Source organism: Clupea harengus, chromosome 16 (genome assembly GCF_900700415.2).
Source record: "Clupea harengus chromosome 16, Ch_v2.0.2, whole genome shotgun sequence".
NCBI lineage: Eukaryota > Metazoa > Chordata > Actinopteri > Clupeiformes > Clupeidae > Clupea > Clupea harengus.
The window spans coordinates 18,834,830-18,858,742 of record NC_045167.1 but is presented as its reverse complement, the minus strand read 5'-3'; the positions used below and the strand labels follow the sequence as shown (position 1 = coordinate 18,858,742).

At 44.1% G+C, this 23,913-nt stretch overlaps 1 protein-coding gene across 5 annotated transcripts in view; it reads left to right on the top strand.

Moving 5' to 3' along the window:
* ppp1r12a (protein phosphatase 1, regulatory subunit 12A) overlaps window positions 1-17,223 on the top strand; it is a 66,212-nt gene extending 48,989 nt beyond the window's left edge. For 4 of the 5 annotated variants that reach the window (XM_012815482.3, XM_031582983.2, XM_031582982.2 and 1 more), the window contains 11 exons: window positions 868-958; window positions 1,571-1,753; window positions 2,333-2,522; window positions 5,016-5,137; window positions 5,386-5,451; window positions 8,118-8,134; window positions 8,318-8,447; window positions 8,815-8,919; window positions 9,367-9,414; window positions 11,034-11,084; window positions 14,976-17,223. In XM_012815482.3, the coding sequence (XP_012670936.2) occupies window positions 868-958; window positions 1,571-1,753; window positions 2,333-2,522; window positions 5,016-5,137; window positions 5,386-5,451; window positions 8,118-8,134; window positions 8,318-8,447; window positions 8,815-8,919; window positions 9,367-9,414; window positions 11,034-11,084; window positions 14,976-15,062 (1,090 nt within the window). In that variant the 3' untranslated portion in view covers window positions 15,063-17,223. Of the gene's footprint in view, window positions 1-867; window positions 959-1,570; window positions 1,754-2,332; window positions 2,523-5,015; window positions 5,138-5,385; window positions 5,452-8,117; window positions 8,135-8,317; window positions 8,448-8,814; window positions 8,920-9,366; window positions 9,415-9,700; window positions 9,732-11,033; window positions 11,085-14,975 lie in introns of all 5 variants that reach the window. The other variant, XM_031582981.2, reaches the window with a different exon arrangement.
* The last annotated feature ends 6,690 nt before the right edge of the window (window positions 17,224-23,913 follow it).

Here is a 23,913-nt window from a genome sequence, read left to right as displayed (position 1 = left end):
AAACACAAGTACATATTTATTATAGATAAAGCTGTTTGCTCTACCATGACATGGGTGGTGGGCTGTTTGCTCCGTGTGTGTGTTTAAACTGCCCTGCCTGCCTGCCTGCCTGAGCGGAGCAGGTGGAGCCGGTTCCTCCAGCTCAGGCCTCCCGAGCCTTTGGGGCCTGAAGAGAAGAACCACCTGCTGGGGCCGGATTTACTCTGCCTCACAGATTTCTCCTTATAAGGCCGCTCTCCACGGAATAAGCACATTTTCTCAAGGCCAGGGAGTCAACACCAGGCCAGCCATCATGAATGAGTTCATATTTTTGATCCAGGAGAGAAGACAACTCTTTTTAAGAAAGGGAGGGGAAAATGCTATTTTAGGAGCTTCTGTTTCCAGTCTCTCTGAGTCATGACTCTAGACTATATTTTATCTTTTTTTATGTGTGATGTGAAACTAAAGCACTAAATGTGCTCACGTTAACTGGCTCAGGAACGAGAGGCTACTATATATTATTTTTTGCCATGCTCCTGCCCTGAAGATGACCCCATTGCTTTAAATTCTCCATGGCCGGCAGGCCTGCTTTGTATGTGCTGTTCTTATCTCTCCGAGGCTGCTTTGGATAACTGCTTCTGCTGAACTCTATGTAAATACTCTGTAAATATACTCACTCCATCACCGCTGACAAACAGGAGAAAAACCCGGAGACGTCTGAATGGAGGGTTTATTAACCTCCACGCCGCAGTGACTGCTTCCTAACCACAGGCCTTTATGTTTACTCCCTAGCACTTCAGTTGGCCTGTGTACAGGTTCAACCCTGCCCTCTTTGAGTGCCATTAAATAACTGTGTGTGTGTGTGTTTTATTGTTTGTGTGTGCACAGATCATACCTCACTCCTGTCCGGGATGAAGAGTCCGAGTCCCAGAGGAAGGCCCGTTCCAGACAGGCCAGACAGTCCAGAAGATCCACCCAGGCAAGTCCTGTCCTGATCCGCACCTTTATCTGATGGGCCAAAGGCAGCTCATATGACAACTCAACTGCAGCTATTCCAGTTGGTGTATCCTATACATAAGTCAAGAAAGACACTAGTTAAACAAGTCAGAAGACTAAAGTATGCTGTATGTACAAACATAGGAAGGAAAGTATTTGTAAAAACTAATTGGAGCTAACTCTTAATTGTTCTGCTTTAATTATACCACCCCCATCTATGCAATCTCACAATCTACAAGGCAGTACATGATGAATTTAACATTATTTAACCTCAACTTAATTGTCAGTAGCACTCCATTGTGCTGGTTAAGAATTAAATATGTGCTCTTTGGGCCATTTTCTCAACACCGCTCTAGCTGTTATTGGGGTATGTCTGTTTACAAGCAGACTGTAATTAGCAGTCCCTGTTTCCCACAGATGTGCCTTTAAAAAACAGAATATTTTAATAGATCAATTTAGACTTGATAATTGCCTATAAAAAGTTAAATGTAACTAATGACTGTGGTGGTAAACCTCTCACTTTCAATCTGATTAAAAACACTGTTATTTGGCTTTCAAAAATGTTTGACCTTGTCGTTGACCTTTGGTCCTTTAGGGGGTGACCCTGACAGACCTGCAGGAAGCGGAGAAGACCATCGGGCGTAGCCGCCCCAGCTCGCGCCGCGAAGACGAGAAGGACGAGAAGGAGAAGCAGGACAAAGAGAAGCAGCAGGAGGAGAAGAAGGAGACGGAGACTAAAGAGGACGACTACAGATCACGCTACCGCAGCTTCGATGAGGTCTGTGTGTGTGTGTGTGTGTGTGTTTATGGTGGTGTTTGTCTTTGTGTTGGATCGAGAGCCATCTGTGTATGTGTACATGTTCTGTCCACGGCGCTAGCTCGTTAAAAAGAATAAAAAAATCACTTACAAATATCCACTTGCAAATCTATGAAGACAATTTATTTCTCTCTTGCCCATTATACCAGAAATGGCTCTTGCAGGCCAAAGAGCAGAGATGTGAATGTCACCCTGTGTATAAATAAGTAAAGAAAGAAATAGTGATTAATAAACAGTGACTAATATCCTCTGTCTGTACACGTTTAGATGTTGGGGGGTCAATCACTACATTGATAGTTGAGTTTTTATCTGATTTTTTTAGGGTTTTGCAAAGTGACATCCTGAATGTGGCCTATCTGAATTTGTTTGAGGCTTCCGGAATTCAGCTATTAGCATTCTCTATGCTGTTGTCCCATAGAAAGGTCCCCCCTCCTAGCCATAGAGACTTTCATTGACATCATCCTCTCTCTCTCTCTCTCTTTCTTTCTTTCTTTCTTTCTTTCTTTCTTTCTTTCTTTCTTTCTTTCTTTCTCTCTCTAGACCTATCAGCGCTACCGCCCCAGCTCCTCCTCCGCGGCCAGCACCACGCCCAGCTCCTCCGCCTCCAGCACGGCCCTCACCACCACCTCCTCTGGCGGCTCGCTCTACTCCTCCAGCGCCCTCAACCGCCCCAACAGCCTCACCGGCATCACCTCCTCCTACAGCCGCTCCTCGCGCGACACTGAGAAAGGTGAGGCGCGCACACACACACACACACACACACACACACACACACAGAGACTCACACACCTGCTACTACTTCTGTGCCTCTGAGTGAGTATGTCAACAAACTATCAAACTTGCCCACACACACACACACACACACACACACACACGCACACACACACGCACGCACACACGCGTGTATGGGCACCGTTCTTCCTTTCCAACAGTGGATAAGCTTAAGAGAGACGGAGAGAAAGAGGAGTGGTTTGTATGCACGTTGTTCCCTGTGTACACACTGGAACTGTTCAGTCCTCTCCTGTCTCTGTCCTCCTGGGCTGAGGAAGATCAATCATCAGAATCACACAAGCCCCTTAGTCAGGCATGGTGGAGTTCAGTCACAGGGCACCAAGCAGCATTGGCATTACACAGGCCTAGATTCATTACACGCACACTCAGATAAACACACACACACTCTCTCTGGCTTTCTCAGAGCATCAGCGGTAGGGTTGTGCAATTAATCAAATTGCAATTACGATTATGGCTTCCAACGTTTATGAAAACAACGTGATCGAGATAAAATGATTAATGCCACATTCCGTTCGTTTCACAATGATGCTCTCGTTTGTCTTGTTATAAATCCAACACACTTATTTTCTTGATGGCGGTGCGCTTTTGCCTCTCCCTGAAAAGCCCAAACTCACTCTGAGCCAGAGAAAAAGTAGCGCCACTGCTGGATTTTCACATTTTTCACGTTTAATGTTCATGACAAAACATACCGTTACATTTGTGAGAAAGCTCAAGATATTATAGTTGGATGCTACAGGCCTAATCTACGACGTTAGTTATTTGACCCCTAGATTCAAGTCATGATTAATCTTTTCTCAGATATAGTAGCATACCAGTTTAAAGAACACAAAAAAATAGGTTTATTATTTATTGTTATTATTTATATATATATATATATATATATATATATATATATATATATATAATAACAATAAATAATTATTTATATATATATATATATATATATAATAACAATAAATAATAAACCTATTTTTTTGTGTTCTTTAAACTGGTATGCTACTATATCTGAGAAAAGATTAATCATGACTTGAATCTAGGGGTCAAATAACTAACGTCGTAGATTAGGCCTGTAGCATCCAACTATAATATCTTGAGCTTTCTCACAAATGTAACGGTATGTTGTATGCAGTGGCGCTACTTTTTCTCTGGCTCAGAGTGAGTGTGTGTGTGTGTGTGTGTGTATATATATATATATATATACACTATATATATATATATACACTCACTCACTCTGAGCCAGAGAAAAAGTAGCGCCACTGCTGGATTTATATATATATTATTTATTTATTTATTTATTTATTTATTTCAACATACTTATTATGCATCGATGAAGCTGGCAATATCGATATCTGTTACACACACACACACTCACATACTTACTGTACTTGCTGACACACACTCACACTCACATACTTACTTGTTGACACACACACACACACACACAGACACACACATACAAATACACTCTCTCTCCCTCTCTCACACAAACAGACGTGCGGTCCCATACACTCGCTTCCCGAGGTGAGCGTGCGAACCCAGACACACTAGGCTGAAAGCCACCCAGCCTAAGTCTGCCAGACTCGGAATTCACACGGGATCTGCTGCCCCAAGGCTTATAAATGCAGGAGGATTTCACTGCTTTCAATGGAATACTTAGAATGGAGAGACCCTTTATTAACCACACACACACACCCACACACACACACACACACCCACCCCTGCCCCTCTGATAGAATAAACCCATAAAATATCTGAGAAGAATAGAAAGGCTTCATTCTTCACGTGTGAGCGATGGACACAGTGTGAGCTTTGTGTTCCATGCGAGCGCTCGCTCTTGTTTGCACTGAGGGCCAGCGTGCATTTGGTGCATTAAAGCAGCAATTGTGTTTAATAAACAATGTCCTTTTCTGATGACGGAGAGAGATTCAGTGTCTGACTCCGATGAACCTCACCGCATATGGCCAGCAGATGATGAAGCCTTTTCATGTGTTAATCATAAGTCTAGAAATTTGACATTGTTGAGTGTGTATAGAGCAAATCTTGATGCAGATATTGTTTAGCCAGAGGGGGTGTGTGTGTGTGTGTGTGTGTGTGTGTGTGTGTGTGTGTGTGTGTGTGTGTGTGTGTGTGTGTGTGTGTGTGTGTGTGTGTGTGTGTGTGTGTGTGTATGTGTGTGTGTGTATATGTGTGTGTGTGTGTGTGTGTGTGTGTGTATATATATATATATATATATATATATATATATATATATATATATATATACACACACACACACACACCCTCTGGCTAAACAATATATAATATATATATTAAAGCCCTATGATCTATGGATAGAAGACTCTGTAACTCATTGATGTATATTCAGCTTCTCTTGTGTAATGCCTCTTTTGATGATGACTGAATCTAATGGAGACCCTTTTCCCTCTCCCAGAGTCGGATAAGAAGGAGGAGGAAAAGGAGGGCGAGGACAAGTCCCAGCCGCGCTCCATACGTGACCGCCGACGTCCCCGAGAGAAGAGGCGCTCCACTGGGGTCCCCTTCTGGACTCAGGATGTAAGGAACACACACACACACACACACACACACACATTTGCATTATGGCATACTCACACACACACATGGAACTACATGCTGTTTACACACACCTACTACACTAAGAGGAGCCGATGAGCCATTCTTTACAGCTTAGATTAGGGCCACTGCTAGTGCTAGTGTCTGCATTGATTCAGCTGTCTCAGTGCTTTACCTCTGTCTCTCTCTCTCTCTCTCTCCTCCACTCCCTCCCTCCGTCTCTCCCACAGAGCGATGAGAATGATCCAGATCAACAGTCCGACTCGGAAGAGGGAAGTACTAAAGGCGAACCACAGGTAATCCATCACCTCTCTGCAGTTTTATGATTACACTGGGAGGGGACTGCAGGGCTGTCATAACCCTTTCTAGTGCTGTGGGAATGTTCTTAGGTCGGGTCAGTTATGCGTAAGCCAGGTGTAATGCCGAGTCTGATGAGACACAGTACAAAGTGGTGGAAATGGTCCATGCACAGTCCATCTCACCATCTTTGGTCAAGGACCCGCGGTTGGCCCAACTCTCATATTTGTTCTATTTTGGAAAGTTACCTTCTGGCCTTTACACACACACACACACACACACACACACAGAAATGGAGTGGGAGGGAAAAAAACACACACACACACTCCTGGCATTTCTGCTGACTTTGGACCTGCACTAGTTGTTTTCCCTCTTTTCCACCTTCCTGTAATTGTTCCGTTGCCAGGGTGATTTCTGAAAAGCCTAAAGCCGTCTCCGACACAGGTCAGTAAGCAATCGAATAGAAGGGCCTGTAAGTGAACGCGCCTGTTTACGCTTGTAATTGCCCATCCACAAATCCAACAGGACTACAGTTTAAGTGCTCTTATTGGACAATGGTTCTACTATAGTCAAGTAAACCACAATTAGCTGTTATTGATTTCCAAACAATGCTAATCTGGATTTATTGGTTTCCAAATGTTCAGTTGTTCAAGTCAAATATATGTGCTTGCAGAGATTCATTTTCCATTTGCTCAACACCGTTATTGGCGCTACATATTGTTGATACTACATACACGCACAGAAGACACACACGTGTAGCACACGTATTTGAAATGATCTGGATCAACTGACATGTTTTATCGCCGCTGGGGAGTGTTGCTGTCGTGTCAAACGAGGGGAGATGAGGCCGTTGGCCTGGCTGCTCACAGAGGAAGGGAGTGGCCTGAAGAGGGGAAAGAATGGAAGCCCTTCTGGAGCCTGATCAGAACAGCAGAGCGAGGAGCGCAGGGGCTTTGGAGTCTGGGAGGGGTGCAGTCTGGGAGAGGAAATGGATCATTAGCTTCACAGATAGATTAAGGGGAGGGGGGATGGTGGAGAGAGGGAAGAGAGAGAGAGTGGAGTGGAGTGGAGAGAGGGAGAGTATCATTGACCCAGCCTGTTTGCCTTTTGGCCTGTTTGCAACTCCTTGTAGATATTACAGGAAGGGAGGGGAAAAGGATGCGATGCACATCCAAAGCTTCACATATAGGTTTCTCTGACTTCAAAGAGTTGAGTTCTGTTGCAAATGTGTGACAGGATTTTGAAATGAACTTGACACTAAAAACATTGTCTGATGCACAAGTTCACAACAAGGACTTGATGTCATAAACAGTGGCTCATTTTTGTAATGTAATGTCATTTTGTCAAAGTCAAAAACAAGCATTTCCTGGCTTCAGTTGACTGTGTGATTGTCCTTTGTGGAATGATGTGTTGCTTTGTGTTCACATCATACACTAAACAGGCAGCTTTAACAATGACTGATGTTGTTAACAGAGGAGAATGTTTACATTAGAGGGAAGTATATCAGGAAGAGCTCCTTTAATCTGTCCATCTCACCTCCCCACCTGCCACAGTGCACACGTTCTGTGGTGGTGTTTTTTTCCCTCGAAGCCCTTGAAAGCTTTACGTCAATAAAAAGCACCCGTTTCCTCCCGTCAAAGCGCTCTGTGCGCTCCCGACCGCCGTCGGATGTGCTGACACACAGCCCAGTGGCGGCGCGTTTGCTTCCTGGCAATCACACACTCCACTCAGCCCTCCGGGAAGAGCCATCGCCTCGACGCCACGATTCACTTCCTGAAAGGCCCTGTCCCCCCTGAGGGAGCCCCACCCCTTCACCTCCTATCTCCAGTGCTGCTCCAGAATGGCTCATAGGCGCCACAGTTTCCATCTCGAAACTGTCATGCCACATAGGCAGAGGTGAAACTGAGTGGCAGGCCAGCGCCGTCACCAGCACTTCCCCTAATCTTTTAACCCACTCTTCCAGACCTCTGGCTGGGGATAAAAGAAGGCCTCGGCTGAGGCCGGCCCCAGTGGGCAGGCCTAAGGCTTACGCAGGCTTGGAAGCCCTTTAACACTACTTCAGTTTGTCCACTTCAGATGTGAAGGGGGGGGGGGGGGGGGGGGTTCTATGGGAGTGACATATTCAAATGCTTGTTTCCTGTGAGCTTCATTAATTGAATGTCACATTTTGGTCTATTCTTTGTTCAACACTCAGTGTCTCTCTCACGCACACACACACACACACACACACACACACACACACACACACCCTCGCTGTGTGGACCTTTCAGTTGCTGACAGCGTGACGTCTGCCAAACACAGTCCAAATTAAATGTCCACACGGCCTTCTGGAGAGGACCCCTCTGGAGAGAGTGAGAGGAGCCTGAGGGGCCCGTTGCCACGGCGGCGTGTTTACTTGCATTACACCTCTTAGTTCTTTCCTGATGCCGCTCCAAATTGGCGTCGGAGAGCTCGGCGGTGTGCGACTCGGGCAAGACTCGAGAACGGCGCGCAAGGAGGGAGGGGGAAAAACAGAGAAGCGTTCGCTACGCTAATTGATTAATCTGCATTCCAGACGCACTCACTGTCTAGACAGTCGCTCTGAAAATGTCATGCAGAGTTGTGTTCTCAGCAGCAGGTAAAGGCATTACTGATAAGTCCTCTCTTCTGTTTCTCTCTCTTTCAGAGCGACCGGCTGGCCAGGTATGTGATGCTTCTCTCTCTCTCTCTCTGTCTCTCTCTCTCTCTCGCTCTTATCTCTGTTATTTACCTAGAGGTCTTAAGCCTATCAACCAACTCCTGCAGTATTTCCTCCTGTTCTAATATTTGTCTTGCCGCGGGCGATAACGATGTGCGCTGACTGTTGCTTTCCCTGCACCACCCAAGGAACGACTCCGGCCTGACTAGCACTTCCTCCAGTGACCGCTACGAGCACCTGGGGAGCCGGGGCTACGGTGAAGGGCGGAGGCCATACACCAGCCGGCTGGATAGAGACGACAGCACTGATTATAAGAAGGTAAGGAGACGGAGTTGAGTCTCGACTAATGACAGCATTGCATCCGAATTAGCCGTACTGTTAACTCTGCTTTCCGCCGAACTGCCAAGTGTTTTCTTGGTTTTGATTTTTTTTTTTTTTGTGTCATTGTGATTCCATGTTGAGAATGCTTAAAGAAAAACGACTGTGCTGCTTTGAGTGTATTCATATATCAATCATCTTTGTTTTACTGTGTCCATCAATCTGCTAAATACTACTTGTTTACTAGCGGTAGTAATACTTTTAGTATTTCAGTCCAGGTTCCATCACTTCATTATCCAACTCTCAAACATAAAAGACACTGTTCATAACCCTTGAGGCTCAAAATCTTCTCTCCTGTTTCCCTCAGCTTTACGAGCAGATCCTAGCAGAAAACGAGAAGCTGAAAGCGCAGTTACGCGACACGGACCTGGAGCTGGCAGACTTGAAGCTACAGCTGGAGAAGGCCACACAGGTCAGCAATGGCTTCTGCATCAGGGGGCTTTCATCTACTCCATCCAGTCCAGTCCAGACAGAGTCTGGTCTCCGAGACGGCGTGGTTTATATGCTATGCCGTGTTATGTTATGCTAGACAAGCTCAGTATTATAATGCACTGTACCGACTGAGACGGGCTAATTTAATGACTATGAAGAAAGGAGAGTTTGCATGTTATCTGATGTCACATTGTCCTGCAACAGCATAAGAGTTGTGTTCTGTTAAGCCTCTGGTTTTGCTCAGTGCTGGTCAGGAAACACTTTCTCTCTGTCAGGAGTCCCCCCCCTTTATTTTTGTTCCATCCAGACATCCAGCAGACACTAGTTTAACTCACGACAAAAAATGTTTTGCCTCATGTGTGTTGTAGTAAAGCGGCTTATACCCGCTGCCAATGCCACTTCAGTCATGGCTCTATTTGTGTTGCAGAGGCAGGAACGCTTTGCTGATCGCTCGCAGCTGGAGATGGAGAAAAGGGTAAATATTCTTTTTTACATTTTCTTATCTCATCAGTGTTGATATGAACATACCCAGTGCTCCTTCCAACTCCACTTCTTATTCGAAAAATGTTTATAGTAGTTCCTCAACACTTCACTCTTACCCGTTTCAAATATACATTATGTTAACATGTTAAATGATGCTAGTAGCACTAAAGGCTTGTTTTACTGTGTGCAGTCTTCTCACACCAACAGGAGATGATTGTTGTCTGTTTTTAAAGTCAAAGCTAAATTATAATCCACTGCCAACTGATTTATGTCTGAAGGGTTCAAGCAGGCCTCAGTATCAGCTGGGTGGTATGGTCCTTTTTAGCCAAGTTCCTACAGCTCATTTGGCTCTGCTCCTGGCTGTTCACACATGCCCATCTAGCTGACGGGTGGCGGGGGTGAGGGTGGCATAGGTGCCACTCCACCCCCTCTCTCCTGTACAAGCCAATCACAAGCACCCTTCTGTCCACCTGTGTGTGTGTCATATAGCTCCTAGGCAACGTGTGGTCACCACTGTTGACTGTCGCTCTCTGTTAGTGACCTGGTTTGTGTGTGTTGGCGAATGAGACGGGACAGAATGCTTCTGGGGTTTTTGCTGTTTTTGTTTGTCTTTGAGGGGAAGAAAAAAATGAACATGTTTATTCTCCTGCATGTGCTGTTTGGACATCATCAACCACACCTGTAATGTTTTTGTGTTGTTTGAGTCACAATTGTTCCACCACCACCATCACCACCTTCTGGAGTTTTGCAAGCCCCCAGTCGTAACCACTCTTTCCCGCTTATTTAGCCTCCATTTCCCCCTCCATCCAGGTCATCCATTTTGAGGCTGTGAAAAAGCTGTCTCCCTCTAATATGATGTTTCTGCCATAGCCTAGCCTAGCCGCGCCACCTCCCAGGGTCATAGCCATCACACTCATTCATTCATGCCCTCACATAACAGGTCTGCCTGGGCAAGAAAGGGCTTTGGCTCCCTGGACCAAGGCAGCCATGCATCGCCCTCGGCCATGCATGACTGAAAAACCCCCTTTGGTTCCCTTTTCCTGCCCTCCATGTGTCATTCCATATACAATCCATTCTATATGATCCTCTGGAGGGATTTGTACATAAATACCCAGAAATATGACTTCCCCTTTATTACTCCCCCTGTTCCATCCCCACCCTCTGGCTTTATTTTCCGTGCCTCACCATCCTGCTTGTTTTGTGAGCTTCACATCCCTCGCTCATTTTCTCTCTCACCCACCCTTCCTGTTCTCTACTCATTACATGTCACAAACTGCATCCATCCAGTCAGCCATGATCCTTAACCGTATGTGTAAATTGGTTTGTGCTGACACCCCAAAAAGCCTTGTCTACAGATCTCTCTCTCATATATATATATATATATATATCTCGATATCGGATGGGCATCGCCTCATGGTCATGATGGTAAACACATCAGCCCCTCAGGAGGCTTTAGAGAGGCTGTGGATGCAGTCTGTGTGAATGCTGTGTGTGTGTGCTGTGTGTGTGTGTTTGTGTCTGTGTGCTGTGTGGCGTATTCACTGTGCTGTTTGTGTGTGTGTGTGTGACTGGTGTCAAGTAAACACTCTTTGTGTGTGTCCACCCCTGCAGGAAAGAAGGGCTCTAGAAAGGAAGATATCTGAGATGGAGGAGGAACTCAAGGTAACACCCGCTATGCTCACAAAACACATCATGAACCAGGCACCACTCTGTGTGTGCTTACTGCAGCCATGGTTTAGACAGGAATTATTTTTATCTATTTGCGATGGCACATTGCTGTTGGGAAAAATCTAGAATGAATGCCAAGATGTATAGACCAGTTGTAGTCGTAATGATGTATGATTAGAATAATTAGTTTAAAAGGGTTGGGCTTTTATATCTCCGTAACTAATGTGCATGGTATGTGGGGGGGAAATGTGGGATCTGTTAGTGTGACGTACATTGATTGCATTGATTGATGTCTAAGTGGTACTGGGTGACTGACTGCAGGCCTCTGTGAAGTGTCTTATCTAGTGTGTGTGTGTGTGTGTGGTGTGTGTCTGTGAAGTGTCTTATCTAGTGTAAAACCAGTGAAATCTGAAAGTTGAAACCAAAAAAAAAAAAAAACAGTGCTGAAAGGCTTTATAGATTTGTTGCGACTCTGTTGTTGAAAATGTCAGTGAAAGCCTTGTTGTGAGAGCGGTGTGTGTGTGTGTGTGTGTGTGTGTGTGTGTGTGTGTGTGTGTGTGTGTGTGTGTGTGTGTGTGTGTGTGCATATATGTGTGTGTGTGTAAGGGTATATGCCAATGTGATATTTTGAGATTGTGGCACAACATCCTGGAGCACAGTGTGCCTGTTGTTTTCACAATGATGGAGCGCACTCTCAAGCCCTCCGCCAGTTACCCGCCTTGACGGCGCTCGTTTGCTTCTGAGAAGCAGTGTCAGATTGGATGTTCTGTCTCAGGAAGCCTGAGACAAAATCCATTCTGTCTGAATCAGCGAGTGCTGTACGTTTACAGGAACTGTTGTTCAATAGCTCCATATCTGCTGTGTCCTGCTGCTTTGCAGAGCAATTCTGAGATGCAATCTCCCCTCTTTCACTTTGCTGTTTTACATAGCTAGATAGTTCTGATGGTAGTGTTCAACTTCGAGCCATTTCCACTGTTACACAAGCCTGTCTTCATTTTTTTAACAATTTCCCTTTCCTGTTTTGTCTCCCTGGTTTTGTTTGTTGTTTTGTTGTCTCCCTGTTCATTTTTCCTATTCCTGTGTTTTTTTTAATTTTTTTTTTTACATTCTTTAACAAACCCATGTTTGTTTTTCTCTCCATCTCTTGTCGGCACATCGTTTTGTGTTCCCCACTCTCTGTTAATCCCACTCCCATCTCTCTTTATTCCCACTGTCATTCTCTAAATCTGTCTGTATTTCCTAATTTCCCTTTCCTCAATCTCCTATTGTACTTTGTGTCTCCCTATCTCCCAACATCTTTCTCTCCAACTCTTTTCCTGTTAACTTCTTTGTCTTTTGTTCTTTCTCCATTCTCTCCCTTAATGTCTCTCCATCCACCACCCCCCTGCCCCTCTCCCCCCTGTCCATCGCTGCTCTTCTCTTCTCTCTGTCTCTCTCCCCCTCTTTCTCCTGTGTTGTGGTTTTCCTGCAGAACCTCCACCAGGTAAAGCAGGTTCAGGCCCTGAGGCAGCATAACGAGCGGCTGCAGGCGGAGAACCGCGCCCTGGCGCGCGTTGTGGCAAAGCTCTCCTCCGCTACCACCACCACCACCTGCAGCTCGCTGCCGGCAATGGACCTGTAGGCTCCATCGCGCCACGCGCCCAGCCCTGCCAAACTACCCCCCTCCCCACCCACGCACCTCCCTTTGGTCCCCAAACAACAACAACAACAACATCGACAACAACAACAACAACAACAACCACCACCTGCCCGCACTCTCCACCCTCTTGTCCATCACCCCCTTTGTCATGCTCCATTTGTGCTCCGCCCCACACCCCTAGACAGGCAGGTGCACCCCCTTTCTTCCTTCCTCGGCCTCTGGGCCAACCCCTTCTTTTACCCCTAACCCCCCCTACCCACCCCACCCCAACCCACCAACCGAATTTCCTCTCTACCACACAAGAGTGTTGACCGGGGTAGTCTTCCCCAACCCCCACTCTGAATTAGGTGTGGTCATTACTCAAAAATATCGAAAGCTAAAGCATATAAAGTGTGTGTGTGTGTGTGTGTGTGTGTGTGTGTGTGTGTGTGTGTGTGTGTGTGTGTGTGTGTGTGTGTGTGTGTGTGTGTGTGTGTGTGTGTGTTTATTTTTTTTTGTTTAAATAGGTTGAGCATATTTTATTTTCTTGGCCATTCGTGACCAATTCTCATTGGCAAAGGCATAGTAATGTCGGCGATTATTCCCACTACAACAACAAACGAAATCAGTATTTTTTTCAGTAATGAATCACACTGCCAGTTTCTTTCATTATTTATCAGCCCCACCCCGACCCCTCCCTCTCCTCTCCAGCCCCTCCCCTCTGGTGTGGTGTTCAGAGGCCTCTCCCACTGGTTGCAGTTGCATTGGTTTGGCTTGTTCTGGCTTCTCTGCATGATGTGGCTTTTGTGGTTTTTGAGCCCCCACAAACACACACTTTGACTCTTTCTGAGACCAGATTGTACAACCAGTCCTCCAGACCCTACCTGTTTCCCCTTTTGATAAACCTAAGTCTGGCCTGTGTGTTACTGCCTGTGACCGATCTATTGCATGGTGACTGCATAGCACAACTTAAGATATTCCCTGGGGGATAGCAAAGGAATGTAATTAACACCCGTTGATGGCTTGGAAAGTGAAATATTGTCTCCAATGAATGAGCCAAAATTCCTCAGCGGAGCTCGTCACAAAAATGGCCCATGAAGCCACAGTTGCAGCCGGCTCAAATCCTCAGTGCCTCGCCATTTTTTTCAGTCAGTAACACCACTGCAGACACAATAAACTCCATCTGGTGAGAGCAGTGAGACGGGCTGCTCCTCTGGTTAATGGTAAATAATTGTGAGGAATGGCACAGAATCATGACCGGAATTTGGTGCGGATTTTAGTTTATTATAGAATGTACCAGAGATTCAGCACAATTGGGTTTTTACTGGTTGGATTCACACCAATACATCTGAATGGAAAAGAGAGAAGGTTTGGAGGTTCTAATCTGATGGTTGCTGCTAAGTTCGGTGCCTTCCAGTCAAACACCCATAGAATCCATTCCGTGGAGCCTTTTCACCATTGCCTGGATTGGACTGTACTGATGCAGGCGATAAAATTGTGTATTAAGTCCTGTCTTTTTTTCCGCAGCATTCGGTGAACTCCCACTCTTCTTTGTCAATGTTATCAGGCCCCGCTTTGCAGTAGCAGATAGCAACCGAAGTGGCATTTGACCTGATCCTTGAGCTATTCGTTCTGTTATTTTGGTTCTGGTTAGTTTAGTGCTTGTAGACGGTTTCTCTTAACGGACAAAAGAAGCCCCGTTTGTTCCACGGAAGTTTGCCCATGTCGTGACTTCATCTCTCTCTTTCTTCCTCTCTCTATCTCTCTCTCTCTGGCTCTCTCTCTCTCTCTCTCTCTCTCTCTCTCTCTCTCTCTCTCTCTCTCTGGCTCTCTCCCTCTCTCTCTCTCTCTGGCTCCCTCGCTCTCCGTGTGCATGGCTGTTTGGCGGAGTTTTTGATTTTCTTTTTCCCCCTCTGTGGTTTTTGCTTTGGTTTTGTGTTTTTGGACTGCAGTGTACACGCACTCTCTCTCTCTGTCTCTCTGGTGCGCTTGCTGCACTCAACGTGCCGCGTGAGAGAGAAAGAGAGACCCGTTACAAAGGACAAGCCTAGCGTTGTGGTTTTTGTCAATGGACAACACAGGCCGTGCAATTAACCTGCACCAGAGCTGCGTTTCAATAGGCTCTCCCTCATGACCATGGTGTCAAGACAATGTACTAACAGTATCTCTCTCTCTCTCTCCCTCTCCCTCTCCCTCTCCCTCTCCCTCTCCCTCTCCCTCTCCCTCTCTCTCTCTCTCTCTCTCTCTCTGTCTGTTTTGTGTTTCAGATGCTACCAGACTTGAAAGCAGATAACCAGAGACTAAAGGATGAAAACGGAGCCCTGATTCGAGTCATTAGCAAGCTTTCCAAATAGAACAGAACCTTACACCACCCCCCCCTCACCTTCACCCTCACTCCCCCATTCACCCGCTGCCGCCCTCCCTCTGTGTCTGTGCCCCCCTCCCATGGCAGCAAACTAATGGTATTGCACATCTAGATGTTAATTGCAAACAGACATGAGTGACAAGAAGGCTCCTTCTCTCCTGATCAGTCCCTTCTTTTTTTTTTTTTTTTTTACCCAGTTTTAGTTTTGATTTTGTTTTCCTCTCCCTCCTTTGTTTTGTATCTTCCCCCCCCCCCCCCCCCTTTCCTCACTCCTCCACTGCAACACTCACCCCATCCCCTCACAAGTTCCCCGTTAGATTGTTCGTATATAAATATTATGTTTCTTTACACCGCTGCCCCTAGACAACCACTGAGTTTACAGCGAGCGGGCGGGCGGGCGGGCGGCGGTGTGGACAGCATGGAGAATGAGAAGAAAACGAAAACGATAAGAAAATGAAAACCTAGTGGGCAGGGAACGCCTCGAAAGCTATTTAACCAATAAGCCTTAGTTGTATATAAATGAAAGAAGGAAGACGATGAGAAACACTTCGCTTTGATCTCTTGGGATGTCACAGAAGAACAGTTATATTCACCACCTAATTTTTTAATTTTTTTTGTGCCACAGAATTTTCTTTTTGGTCTTTCTTCTTTTCATTCTTTATTTTTTTTTCTTCGATGCTCCCCCTTTCTTGCCTCCCCCCCCATCCGATGTCTATGTGTGTTAGGGGTTTCGTGCATCGCGCGGGTCTCTCTCTCTCTCTGTGTGTGTGTGTGTGTGTGTGTGTGTGTGTGTGTGTGTGTGTGTTCCTTACACACGGCCCCTCTGTCCAAAGTGCCACTCTTGCCCTCCCACACGGCTCCTCAAAGGTCTGAAGGCTCTGACCTTCCACCATTCCCCCTCTGCTTCTGCGCACACACACACACACACACACACACACACACACACACACACATATATATTTGTGTATTTCCCCATGCCTCTGGTTATACCATTTTGTCTGTATCTTCCTCAAGGAGGGAAACAGAGTTATCGCTTTACCGAAAAAGGTGGACCTGGTGGAATTTAAGCTTTCACTGTATGTGCAATATGCATTTCTTTCTTATTAAAAAATGCTTTAATGACGAGTCCATCACTAGTAAAGCCCCCCCCCCCCCCCCCCCCCAACACACACACATACACACACCTCCCCCCTCTCCAATTTTTTTCTCTCTTTTTAAGTTTGTAGTGTAGTCCTTGCTTTATACTCTTAAATCCTCACTATGTTTTTAGCAGGTACTGAGTGAAACTGTATATACCTGTATGTATTGTTTGACCAACACATGGCATGCATTTATGGTTCCCGTCTGTTACTATTAAAAATATACAAATTCCAGAGGACAAAAAAAGTGTGTTTTAAACTACTTCCTTCTTCACTTCCTTCCTTTTTATTTTCCTTTCTTCCTTCATCATCTTTTATAGTCTAAAGACATTGAATGGCTGTAGAGCTGCTCCCTCCAACAAGGGCTTCAGCTACAGTGTTCAGTGCATTTATTTTTTTTCCTCAATTTTTTAAAAAGTGTTCCACAAACATTGTGAGATGAGAATAATAATAATAATAATATAATTGCTTCACTACATTTCGCACATTTGTATTTAGTATCCTTGGAAGAGTGTTCATCCCCCCCATCCCCTTTCCCTATTTGTTTTTCTTCTTTTTTTTTAACCTGTAGTATTAGCAGAGGTGTTTTTGTTGTTTGTTTGTTTGTTTGTTTTTTCACTTGAGACGAAATGAAAAACCCCCTAGGTTATCACTAACCCAGTCCTGTTCCACAGATGTCTACATGCACTGTCAATGCCATGTGAGGAGTCTTGTCCGGTTCGTAGCGAACTTGCCACCATGTCGAATTCAAGTCCATGCAATGGTAAACATGTTTTTATGCTTTTTTTTCAGTGGCCTTTTAAGATAAAAATGAAATACTGTAGTGCAGAACACAAGTCGCTGTAGTTGGACTGTCAGCTGTCTCCTCTTTTGGTTTAGTTTGTTGTTTTCCTCCCCTTTTTAAATATCCAATTTATCTTGTAAAATAGGCGTGTGGCTTCTTACATGCAAGCTGTGCTGTGACTACCAACCACTGAAGAGTTCAATAAAAATAAACTTGTACATTGTAAATATTCTGTGTCCATTTTTTTTAACCCTTACATTACAATTATCTTATCTTTATAATTCATTATTCCTGTCTGACAGCCATGTAAACATATGCATCAGGGTTTTCTCTTAACCCTACTTGGATATACCGGTAGTTACGGTTTTAGCTCTCTGAAGGATAAACCAGCATGTACCTCTAGAAGCCACTAGATGGTGCTCTCCTGTCCACTCACTTAATTCTGATCAGCAGAAGGTACTCTCAACGGTTTGATCACACTGAAAGCCATGGACCATTAAATCAAGATTATCGCTCCCTTGCACTGACAAAGAATGTTTTCCCCTTGGAATCTAAATAAGTAGTTGTGTGTGTGTGTGTGTGTGTGTGTGTGTGTGTGTGTGTGTGTACATAATTCAATCTGGCTTTCTTCCTCAGAGGACAGAGTGACATCACCATAGTAATTGAGTTCCCTCAATATGATTATGCCCTTCAGTCCTATAGACATTGTTACCTTTACCGTCATAGGCAGGAGAATCTGATTGTCTTGAAAACATTTTTACCCAGAAAGCAATTCGGGTTTTGGCATCCTTTCACATTCTATTATCATTCTTGACCCATCTCCGTTTGTAATGAAACTTGGAATTTTATATTGAACGGCCCTTGTCTGATTGGGCATTTCATCAAGCATAACAAACACTCATTTAAGAGGAGAATGTGAATATGAGCCATTATTACACTAAGGCTTGCAACAACCACTTTTCCCCATTTTGTGTCCTTCCCATTTTCCAGTCTTTTCAAAAAGGTACACTTATTTTTCCTTGTGTCTGCCAGACTGGTCTGTGTCTGAGACATTCCTCCCGTTCCGTGCTGCTACCCCTACCAGATTGGCCTAATCAGGACCTTGACCAAAGCAAATGGGAAAAAGATCAGCTGGACGGGAGCCCAGACAAAAACAGGGAGGAGGAGAAGGAAAGAAAAATCACTGCTTGAGGGTCATTACAGAAACAAACGAATTTAATTACAGTAATACATTCATTCATTTCACAACAAACCAAACCTGGAGAGAATTACGGTAGTCTGTACTCAATTTTGAGGTATAACTATGAGACGAAGTGAAAGATGAGCACACTGCACTATGTGTTTACATACAGAGCTATGTGCTATGTGTGGTATACTATGTCTACTTATGTGAATTCATATAAAATATATGCTGAGTGAATTTTAAGAGATTTAATCCATTGGTTAGCAGCACCACTCCATTTTGAAGAGGTTCTCATCACCAAGGATAAAAAAAAAACATTATGCACCCACCCACACACTAACATTGAAGGGCATGCTGCATCACAGCCTGTGCGGTCTTTAAAACACTCAAACAATAGTGCATTAAGCCCCCCTTCTATACTCACGGAGGAGGAATAACACACCGCCAGGTCTCCATACATCTCCAGAGAGAGTGCACCCCTCACGCTTCAACGATTCACATCTAGATTTATTCATTTAGCAGACGCTTTTTATCCGAAGCGACTTGCAAATGAGGCACAACAATCAAGCTACAGGAAGTTAGGAGATCCAAGGATACTAAGCACCACCGAAGTACACCTGCCAAGGGCTGAAGGAGGAGTGTGTGTGTGTGTGTGTGTGTGGGGGGGGGGTAATGACTTAGAAGAGTTAATGGGACTTGCACAGACTTCATAGAGCCTGGTTGTAACAGTTATACAAAATGAGCCAGAGAAATATGATACAAAGCAAATTGTTGTAGTAGTTTATGACACCTGTTAATCTTGAGATCTATGAGTTTATAGATTATTTTATTGTTTTTAAGCAAGAACATGGCTTTTTTATAACCATATAAAAAAACTGCTAGCTTTAATGTTGTACGTCACTGAAAATAACATAATAATAATATATAATAATCATCAGTCCCCATGTATCTACCTAATAATAAAAAGCTTAGGAGAAAAACGGCACATGGAAGATCTGAATGCCCGAGTTGATTTGATACCAGGCTTCTTAAGCCAGAGCTGAGCTAGCCAGAGCTAAACCATGATTTATTTTCTCAGGCAGACAGAGACATTAGAAATTTCCTACCCATACTATTTTCTGGCCGTGCCTAGCATCCTCTGTCACATATTTGGGCACAAATCTTCGAAGTGAAGCTCATGATTCATGGTCTGTGTGATCTGATTGATCTGTGATGAGCCGACACGTTTCCTGGGGTCTGAAACCATCTAGCAACAGACAGGCATTATCTTCCCTGGCACCCCTGCCAACACCAGCACTCTCATCCCTCTGCTTTCCTTTTTTCTTTGCTCATTCTTTCCACTCGTCTGTCTAAAATCTTAATCTTTCCTGCTCTTCAAGCAGACCCACTTTGCTGAAGCTGCAGATTTGGGCCTTAAAGGTACAGTCCGCGATTCTAATCCCATACGTTGTTTGTCAAATTCAGCAAATTGTTGCTCACAGTCTTCTAGCTGTACATTCAAACCTGTCTAAACCTGGGTAAGTTAACTCAGAGTAATTGCTAAACCTAATAGAACGGCCCTATGGCTTTGTTTTGCGAGGAGAAAACCAGGAGAATGCCACCCAGGTGGGACTGGTAAATGAGAAGTAAACACAGTGACTCAGACAGAGCCATAAACAATCCCAGCCAATCAACACATGTAGTTTCGGGAGCACGGAAGTGAGGGGTGTCATTTGATTGGCTGTGGAGCTCAAATATCAACAACCTTTATCGAAACCGAAACAGAATCGCGGACTGGATCTTTAAGTGGCAGGAGCAGCCAGGGAGTCCAGCAAGCCTCTCCTGCAGAATCAGACATGTGAAAGCCCTTCTCATGAAAGACAAACAGCCTCAGTTCCCCAGCTCAAACATGTGGAACTCTCATTACTCTACGGCTACGCAAATATTCTTTGAAAGGCGCAACCTTTGAACAGCGCTCACAGTCAGTTTTGTTTTTATTTACAGGCCTGAATGAGCTGGCCAGCTACACTGAAACAAATAAATGAGGCTAATTGTATCAATTAAAAACACTGAAATCAGTTTAGGAGATGCCATTCATCCCTCGTGGAGCGTGATGGATGTGTATGCAAATGCCAGTTATGCAACGGCACATTTCCTGTTCCTTTCCTTCCCCATCAGCCAAAATGACGGGTTTTTGACATGACTTACCTTCTACACTATCCTTCCAGGTATGGTGGGGAACTTTAAATCTTAGGCAAGTGTTTTTCCCCCTAATGTAACAGGTTTGACTTGAATGTTTGTCACTTGTTTCACGTATGATTTATGTACACACGCACACACACACACACACCTCTATTTGCAATTATTTGGGTGGCGTTCCAGCCCCTCCCATGTATCAAAATGTAGACAGCCGTTAACAGTCACACAAAAACAACACAGCAAGTACCAGTACTCCAGGGGTTAAACATGGCACAACCCAGCTGGAAAACAGCCACAAAACTGTTTCTGCGTCCTCTGGCCAAAGATGGCACACTGGACGAGGTGGTTGACCCACTTCATTCCCCTGCTGACCACTCTGTTCACCAGATGGCACTATGCAGATGGCACCGTTGTGCCCGTTGGAGGACTGAAGAAGAGAAACGGACGTGCAGCTGTCATTAACGAATATTTGACACGGTGAATGAGAGGACTGAAGCCCTGGATGATATTGCTTTAAGAATACCTTCAGTCCTCTGAGATGTCTTAAAGATGCAATCCGTGATTTGGTTTTCGGCTTCAAGGTTGTTGATATTTGACCCAATCAAATTACACCCCTCCCTTTTGTGCTCCTGAAGCACTGTGTTGATTGGCTGGGATTGTTTATGGCTCGGTCCGAGCCACTGTGTTTGTTTCTCATTTACCAGCCCCATCTGGGGGGTAATCCAGGTACGTGGTGTTCTCCTAGAAAAACAAAACTTACCCAGGTTTGTCAGTAAACCACATACTTGGAATACCCCCTAAGGTCTTGCGAGGGTTTGTTGTGATTGGTGTGGCCAAAGGTGAGTGAATTTGCTGTGGGACTTCTCAAAAATTGCTGTTAAAGTTGTGTAAAAATAAAAGCGATCGCAAATAATCTAGAAATCCCATGACTTCCCATTTTGTGGACATTTGCTGTAATAAGAGAAAATTTCAAACTGCAATTGCAGAAATTCCATGAATTTGTGGGAATTTATGAAATCACAAGATTGGAAAATCCGTAAGGGACTGATTTACAGAGTCAGGGCTGTGTAGCAGCACAAACACTGAATGGACAGCTAGAAGACCGTGAAGAGCAATTCGCTGAATTTAACAAAAAGTGCATTTGATTAGAATCGTGGACCGAACCTTTAAATCAACCGTTAACCTGCTCCTTTCCCCTCTCTCTTTACTTCTTCTGATTTTTCTACATAGATTCAAGTCAACAACAGAACACTTTAATCTGACTTCCTGTTTGCTTCCTGTTCGAACTGTTGAACTGCTGGCCTCCATGTTTGATTTTTTCAAAAACTACTGGGGAAAAAAACTGGAAAAAAAGATCAGACAGTGCAAACAAAGTTCTTGGCAGTAGATTATGTGAATATGCAGTTATCCTGCAACAATGCATGGAACAATGCCATAGAGTGATGTCTCCATCTCCATCTGTAAATCTTTTTTTGTTCTCTGCTTTCAACTATACAAGATATATCACACCTAAAGTTCAAGATACAATCACTGACAACACCTAAACTATGTCCTGAGGCATTTAAAAACATGCATGATCCACTCCATTATTACCGTCAAATGAGCAAAACAGTCTTGTGGTGCTCGTGGCCTAAATTCTCAGGAAAGGAAAGATCATGCTGTGCTCCAAAGTGGCTCTCTCAGATATATCTCACTGAGAATTCATCAAAGGCTATCATTTATCTCACTGACTTTGAAAAAAAAGAGGAAATTGGCCAGCAAAAAATACTGAAGACAAGTTAATATTTTTTGGACTTGGGACTTAGGTTGGCTTTTTTGTAAACTAAGCACAAATCAAGGGTTGTACATTGATTGGCCTGTCCAACTGTTTATTAAAAGAACCTTGAGCTCTTCTGTGGAAAAGAGCCAACCACAATCTCTAATTTTCAAAGAAAAGAAGATACATCCTGCTTTACTTCTCATGACGTGCAAGTTCTCCAAATGCGATTGATGTCGTTAAAAGCAAGGCAAAGTTGAGTTGGCATTGGTCCACACTAGAGGCTATCGCCTTGCCCTCTTTTCAGCTTCACAAAAGCAGGCTGAAAAATGTTAGATATGTGGAACTGTGACCTCACTCCTCAGATCAGGCTCTATTTTTAGGCTTCCCGCTTAACCCCCCCAGGTACGTTTTCCCTCTCCGACAATGTGTGCCGGGAAAGAACCGTACACAATCTTGGAAACTCTCTTGGCCATGACTTTTCTACGTGAGCAAGCCGAGTATGAAGTGAATTGAATTGAATTGTGCTTTTGCATCATTTCCAATGGATCATTAAATAACAACAAAAAAAAAACAGATCCGATTTCTTTAGTTATATGCTATAGTTTATTTTGAAATGTGGATTCATTTATCAATTGTTTTTACCTACTTACCTTTTTACAGTTGTAAATACACAATAATTTTTATTGATTTATTAATTGAGTATGGATTTGTCAATTGATTTGTCTATTTGCCTTATCAACAATTACTGACACACTGCTGCGTTTGTCAAATTATGACATCATTGTCACAACATGAGATGAGATTTCAGACTGGTGGGGAATATGGGTTTAAATCATAGGACAAGAACAACGTGCTAGTGTGGGCTTCAAAAGACGAAGGCTGTAGAAACTGCTCATGAGGAAATCTCTAATAGCTTGACATACATTCAGCTACATCTAGTTCAACATGCCAAGCCCAGTTGTAAATAGACAGGGTGGAATATGTAGGCATGTATGCTTTACACAAGCTATTAAGCCAACTGGTCACTATTAAATAGCCCAGTTAAACAAAATCTTCATATCTTCAGTATTAAATATTTTGTTCTTATGTTTCACATAATTTAGATGCACATATGACCTGTGCAGAGTACACAATGGCTGCCAGTGAAACTATGAAAATTAAATAAAAATATGAATGTCTATAAATCCATTTCCAAAAAATATTTTCGTGAGACCCTCTTAGCTGGGGAGCAGACTGCCTGTGGTAAAAAAGTTAAAATAAAATAAATATAGCCCACTTTTATAGTTCAGAAATATAGTTTTATAGTTCAAAATACATCTGTACCATACAGGTATCAGTTTTGTTCGACATCTGTATTCGTGTTTACAAGAACGAAAAACAAATGTCTGTTGTAACGGGTTGGATGACTCATCTTTTGGCGGCGTTGCGCTTCGTGGGATCTGCGTGGGAGATCACACAGGAGCTTGTAGCCCATCAACAATAAACTGTCACTGTTATGGAACCTGACATTCCATCTATGATCTGCAGCGACTCCAGCGTTCCTATCAAATCAACATGACATGGGCAGCACACACACACACACACAAACAAATACATTAAAAGGGTACATGCATACATAAACAATCACAGAGTGTGTGCGAGTCTATTTTTCTTCAAACTACATAGTCATTTGTGCACTTCCCAAAACGACGCGGACAGAGTAGGCTAACTGGTTCTAAAAAAGAGGTCACATAGGAGTTACGATTCTACCTAAAATACCTTAAATATACTTCGCTCCTGTTCGTCAGAGCTCGTAAT